We start from the raw sequence: 6,257 nt of genomic DNA on the forward strand, positions 1-6,257 counted from the left end.
TCCAGAAAACTTTGAAGAAAATAAAACTTTTAAGGAAATATTTCGGACTTCTCAAAAATTGTATCTTAAAAGTTTGTAAAATATACTTTTCGGGAATATTTAAATTGTGAATCTTAGTCCCGGCACCTGAAACGCAAAAAGAGCGCTCGGGAAGGCGCTGTACTTCACCTGCTGATCGCTCGCCTCGTGTTCTCGCGCACGTCGACCTCCTGCCCGGGAACGACGCGCTCCACGAAGCCCCGCGCCTCCTCCGCGAAGTGCTCGACGGAGCTCTTCAGGATCTCGACGTGGAAGGCGGGCTCGAGGGCGCGTCGGTGCCGGCGCCACAGCTCGCCGTTGATCAAGATGACGTTGTACGGCGCGATGGCCCGGAGCAGATCGTAGAAGACGCGGGGCTTGTCGGCCAGGTCCCTGCGCTTGACGACGGCCTCGAGGTCGACGGGGTCCGTCACGAACACGTGCAGGTGGTTGAGGACGGAGACGCGGCTCAGGGTGCGCCGGCCGCCCCACAGCGCCATGAGCGCGGGGAACACGCCCTCGTGGGACAGGCCGAGGAGGTCGAGGGCGTTGCCGAGGACGGGCAGGGACGCTGGCCCGGGGATGTCCTGCTCGAGCCTGCGGAACTTGTAGAGGGCGCGCGAGGCCCGCGCCACCAGCACGGCCGCGGCCACCAGGGCCCCGTAGAGCAGCGCGGCGGTGATCGGAATCATGGCGCGGGGCTCTCCTGACGACCACTGCCGGCCGACTGAGACAAGACTGCTGGCGTGCCTGCAGCCCGATGACTCCCTCTGGACTTGAAACCCTTCAAGTCCGGAGTTAGAAATTGATGTCAAAACGATATCGAGATGATCTCGGAAGAATCTGCTGTTCCCGGTTCTGCTCGCAGAAGGATGGGAAGCACTGTAAAAAAAAAGGACGGCATTCTGTAATTTGGCTATTTAAACGCGACTATAGGAACGGTGGGTAACCGAATTCTGTTCGCCATGGCGTGCGGAATTCGGATCGCTTGTGACGAACAAAATTCTGACTGCCAGTGGCATGCTAACGGAACGTAGCCTGCCACGCCACAGCCAAATGCAGAACTCTGCCACGTGGCTTCGGTAGGAGGTTTTGCTGTGCCACATCATGGGATATTGTTAAAATTTGGCCTAGTGAGAAATGGAAACGTGGATTTGTACCGGGTGTTGCATAAAAGACACAGGTGCGGGCGGGTTTGCCTACCCAAGGGGCTATGGCGCCTTACGGGCAGAGCGGGTAGGCAAGCCCGCCCGCACCTGTGTCTTTTATGCAACACCCGGTACGAGATTGATACTATTTCCACAGCACCGTGTTTGGAAAAGACTACACGTTGATCGCAATAGAATACCGCAGGGTTTTATTTACCTTCGGTTATGGCACAAACCAATATCTACTGTAAGGTTGATGCGAGCGTGAGCGTGGACTTGGAGCGTGGAGTCCGACTGGAAGTGTGGGGTCCAGGTGATGTCGCAGGGAAGTGATTGGCAGAATGATGAGCAGCCGGGGAACGGTGACGGAGAGGTGATTCGAGGCGAGCGTCCTGGTCGGCTGGAGTCGAGTATGTGAGTGGCTGGTTGTGAGTGAGTGAGACAATGAGGCAATGAGTGTGTCGTCTTATGTGATGTGTGTGTGTGTGTGTGTAGGTGTGCGTGTGTCTGTGTGAGTGTCTGTGTGCACGCGCGCTCTAGTCTGGTGTAATTTTATTGTAGTTTTACAACTTGCGTCAAGGAAAATTTTCCTGTAAACCTTACTACTATTTTTCACAGTGTCCCCGTTTTCCAAATTTCAGCTGATTCGGAGACGTCGTGGGAGTGTCGTCAAATCCGCGTGCTCGGGAGGTCCCTGATGACGCCCCCGGGTGCCCGGATGACCTCGGCACTGCCAGATTTGAACTAGACGTGCCAGCAAACCCCGCAAACCCCCCTGTTACGAAATTTTAGTTGTTCTGAGGTTGTCGGTTGGTTGGTCGGTCAGTCGGTCGGTCGGGTAGCCCACCTCTTATTTTGACGCAACCAACCATGACGGCAAAATGCACACGACGAGAGGGAACAGTGCTCGGAAGAACGAAGCACGCGTCCATTTCGGACCGGCGAACAACGAAAGCCGACGACACGGTGGACTACGCGGAAGGTCCGAATGGACGCAGACGGCATCGTGGCGAAGCCTAAGGCACCAGAACCGCTGAACAGTGCGGCCGATCCGGGGAAAAGCAGACATAATTCGAATTTTCCTGCCACCACTGTGATAGTTGTTGCGGGTGGCCTACGGCTGGGAGACTTTATCCAATAAGGTTAACACACCCAATATTACCAATACGTATTTTAATGCTGGACGGGGGGTTGTGTGGTCTAGGCGCCGCTGGTCAGGGAATTGAGTGGCGTCTCCTCCGGCGGGTGGCCTGTATGTAAGCTTGTCCCACTCGCCCCGCCGGACCCCACTGCTAAAAAAATTGCTGTGAATTTACAGCGAAAATGTGATTAATTTTGTTAGCAGCACTTACTGTATTTTTACAGGCCTTACTGTAAAAAAGCAGCGTTAATGAAAATCTCGGAAACAAAGTTTCCGACCGAAATAAGTTGCTTTGTTTTGCTCTTGTAAAAAAAAATTGTAATAATACGACTGTCCTGTTTCGGAACGCAATGCGCTGCTAACAAAATTAGCTTATCTTTTCTTGTAAATGTTCAGCAAAGTAATACGTAGTAGTTTTGGTTGTTTCGAGAGTGTTCAAATGAAAACAACATTTCTGTTACATAACAGGAGTGCCAATCCGCAGTATGTCGTCAGGTGACAGTTATTTTTAACAGTGCGGAGGCCAGGCGGCGCTGCGCTATGTGCAAACCGATGCAACAAAAATGTTGTACACTTAATGCGCTGGTACTGGCGCCTTTAGTCATGCGTGAATGTCGTTCAATGTCACGGGCACGACGAGTAGCTGGAAGCTTAACGCAACATCACACACCTGACCTGGTCAGGGAGTCAGTAGGTTTATGTCAGTAGTGAATATCAGCCTTGTGACAATTGGGCACTTATAAGAAGGGTGATATCAGTGGGAACTTATAATATTAGTAAACGGATATTTACCTCTGATATCAGAAGCCAAAGTATGTCGAGGTGAAAAACTAGTTCTCAATATTGAGAATATATTCGCAAAATTCGCAATATTGCTACTTTCTAGTCCAGGGGTCTCAAACTCGAGCTATCCGACAAGCATTGCATGCATAGGCCACACGCATTACAAGCTCTTCGGGAAAAGGAGTGAGAGAGATAGATGTACTGGTGCCTCAGCGGCTGACCCATGCAAGGCCGCACTGCTGTCGCCGCTGGCTAGCTTTGCTCAGCGCTCGGTCGCCGGCCAGTGTGTCTGTCTTTGTCACGCCCAGTGGCACCTCAATGAGTGAGACAAAGACAGACACACACACTGGGGCAGCGAGCGGGTAGGCAGTCCCGCACGACACCCGTGTGTGCAAGAGCAGCGGTCGCCTACCTACAAGGCGGTAGCACCTGGCGGGTAGGCAGTCCCGCACGACACCCGTGAGCTCCAGGTCAGCGGTCGCCTACACACACGGCGGAAGCGCTCCGAAAAAGAAACTCATCTCCCCCTGTGGGATTGGGGTGGCATTCACTATAATGGTGATTTTCAGCAAACGGCCCATTTGAGAGTTTCGAATTTTTTTATTTTTGACAAATATGTTGGGTTTTTGGGTCGCAATGTTTTTTAACTCTAAATAAGATAAGTGGAAAGTTGTGATATTTGAAATCGCGTACTTCTAGTACAACCTTAAAAGACCAATATGTTGTCAAGTTCAATCAATGATGAAACTCAAATTTTTCGTCTCGTAGTTTTTAATTGGTCTTGTGTTAGGTCCAGTTGTGTGTTGTACTCATATATTACATCCTTTCACCCCCATGTTATGCTTTTTAGTGTGACTAGAACATAGGAGCCGATGCCCCACCCCTTTCAACACCCGGGTCACAGCAGAGAGAGCGATAACGTAGGTGTCAGTTTTGTATTTCAGGGGTGTGTCTGCAGCTATTGTCTCCTTATCTGGTTGGACCTGCTGCTGGGCACTCCGCCCGCACCCCCCGGTTACTTTTCTCTCTCACACTCACGCGAAATCCCGTACAAAAATCAACAACAGTAACTCTGTCTCACTCACACTTATGCATCAATCCGACCGCTGCTGAGGACGGTAGGTCAGGATATTTCGAAAGAAGACATCGCATTATATTTGAAAAGCGAGCTGTTTTTGCCGTGTGTCCGAAATAGATGGTACTGCACATGAACTGTCGGATTTGATTGATAACAATTATACACTACCAGTTTCAGAGAGGCAGATTTTCTTTTTCTGAACAGTAGGCGATCGTTAGCAAGAAGAGCGCTAATTTAGTTTTCAGAACGCCGGCTGTAACGGCTACATTGTCGTCTATTATGACAGTGAGTGCGTTTCACAAAGTATCTTTTTAAAAATATCTTTTAGAAACGATCGCGAATAAATATTGGACGAATAACGTCGGGTCAAAGAACAAAACACTTTGTACACTTTTTCCCCATTCAGAAAGCCGCAATAACGTGGTGCATGCCCATCGCAGATAACTCACTTCTGCATTTACATCTCTCTCTCTCTCTCTCTCTCTCTCTCTCTCTCTCTCTCTCTCTCTCTCTCTCTCTCTCTCTCTCTCTCTCTCTCTCTCTCTCTCTCTCTCTCCCCCCTCTCTATCTCCAGGGACACCTCGACGCCATCCCCCAACAGATCACGCGGAGGGCAAACTTGGCATGTCACCCTCCCTTCCACCTACCTCCCCAGGCACGGACAAAAGGGAACGCCAGCTCGGTCTGTTTTTCCATCCATGTAAACGAAGTTTGCGTTCGGGCAGGCCATGGCGTCGCTGGCGCTGGCGCAAAATCGTATGCATTGTGTCGCACGGCGCTGGAGCTCCGTGCACCAACCGAGGTGTTGTGAAAAAAATTCCCTTTTCCTTTCATTTTAAAAGGTAAGGTAAATGTGTGAAAATAACATAACAACCATTCCAGTACGGCTGCAACAAGATTTACTCTCGCTCTTTCAAGACTGATTCACGGTGTAATTTCACCACTAAAATTTCAATTTATGAATGTGATCAAACTCAACAAACGAGTCAACAAAGTTCGCAGCTCGAGGCGAGGGCGGCCATCAGGTTAGCCCGTCAAGGAGGAAGGAAAGGGAAGAAGTGAGGGGGGTGGTGGTGAAGCTCCCCACCCCAGTTCCCCCACCCTGCCCGCCGTGTGTTCGCGGATCAGGTGAAGAACACTCACAGCGCAGTAAGTGCATGCGCTTAACTTGCACCCTTCATCTCGTGAGACGCCCACGGGGCGTCGCATATGAGAAAGTTGTCGGTGGCGTTGAGAGCTGCGGCAGCCTCTTACTCATGTGCAGGGCAGGGGTGCAGCCCCCCCCCCCCCCCCTTTTAGACTGAGTAATTTCATCTCAAGTGCAAAACAACGTTTATTGAGATCACTTCGTCTACTGAAACAGCCGAAAGATAATGTGAAGAAAATTATTTTTCAGACTCGACTCTCTTTCTTTGATATGTCGGCGCTCGTAGTTTTTGCGAGCTCGAAGAGGTAGATACAGTGTTTTGTGAAATTTTGTAAGAGAAACCACCAAACCACAACACAATATTTGACCTGTCTCAGTTGCCGCACAGCTGAAGCAGCGCTGCCACACGTCGGTCGGCCGGTGGAGCGCGCCGGCCGCACCCGGGCGGCAGCCACCGACACAAAGGAGATGAGGCGATTACACTGCCTTTGTTGACAAAAATAGTCCAAATCCATATCAAACGTACGGCATTATAGTAGTAGAAGCTGTAGTATTGTGGCGGAGTATGGCGAGTACACACACACACACACACACAGTGATTTCCTCATTCAGGCACCCACCCAAGACCATACGATGATTGTGAAACCTCGTACACACTTCTTACTCACACTGCCAACAAACCTACTGCTTCCAATTAACGTACTTTTTTCCGAGGATTTTTTTTATTTATTTTCTCTCCAACTTTTCGTTTTCCTTTGCACACACGCACACACATACGCACGGCGTGCGATCGAGGCTATCTCCAACGCCACTTGTTGCTCCATCGGTGACGGTCTTCAGGGCCACAAAAGGCGCCCGGTCCGCTCGGAGATCCTCCTCGCGCTGGTCACACCACCGCCTCCTCCCTCGTACACCTCAAACAATCTGTTCTTAAAAAAATAT

At 50.6% G+C, this 6,257-nt stretch overlaps 1 protein-coding gene across 2 annotated transcripts in view; it reads right to left on the reverse strand.

The window, feature by feature from the left end:
* Positions 1-11: 11 nt before the first annotated feature.
* The window catches only part of LOC127750204 (cytochrome P450 4d2-like), a 26,588-nt gene continuing 20,342 nt past the window's right edge, over positions 12-6,257 (reverse strand). Inside the window, exons 1-2 of one of the 2 annotated variants that reach the window (XM_052271154.1) lie at positions 1,384-4,653; positions 12-900 (exon numbers count right to left, since the gene is read on the reverse strand). In XM_052271154.1, coding sequence (XP_052127114.1) covers positions 165-710 — 546 coding nt within the window. In that variant the 5' untranslated portion in view covers positions 711-900; positions 1,384-4,653 and the 3' untranslated portion in view covers positions 12-164. Of the gene's footprint in view, positions 901-1,383; positions 4,654-6,257 lie in introns of those variants that run through there. The other variant, XM_052271153.1, reaches the window with a different exon arrangement.

Source organism: Frankliniella occidentalis, unplaced genomic scaffold (genome assembly GCF_000697945.3).
Source record: "Frankliniella occidentalis isolate FOCC.00 unplaced genomic scaffold, Focc_3.1 Scaffold151, whole genome shotgun sequence".
In the NCBI taxonomy this organism is placed as follows: domain Eukaryota; kingdom Metazoa; phylum Arthropoda; class Insecta; order Thysanoptera; family Thripidae; genus Frankliniella; species Frankliniella occidentalis.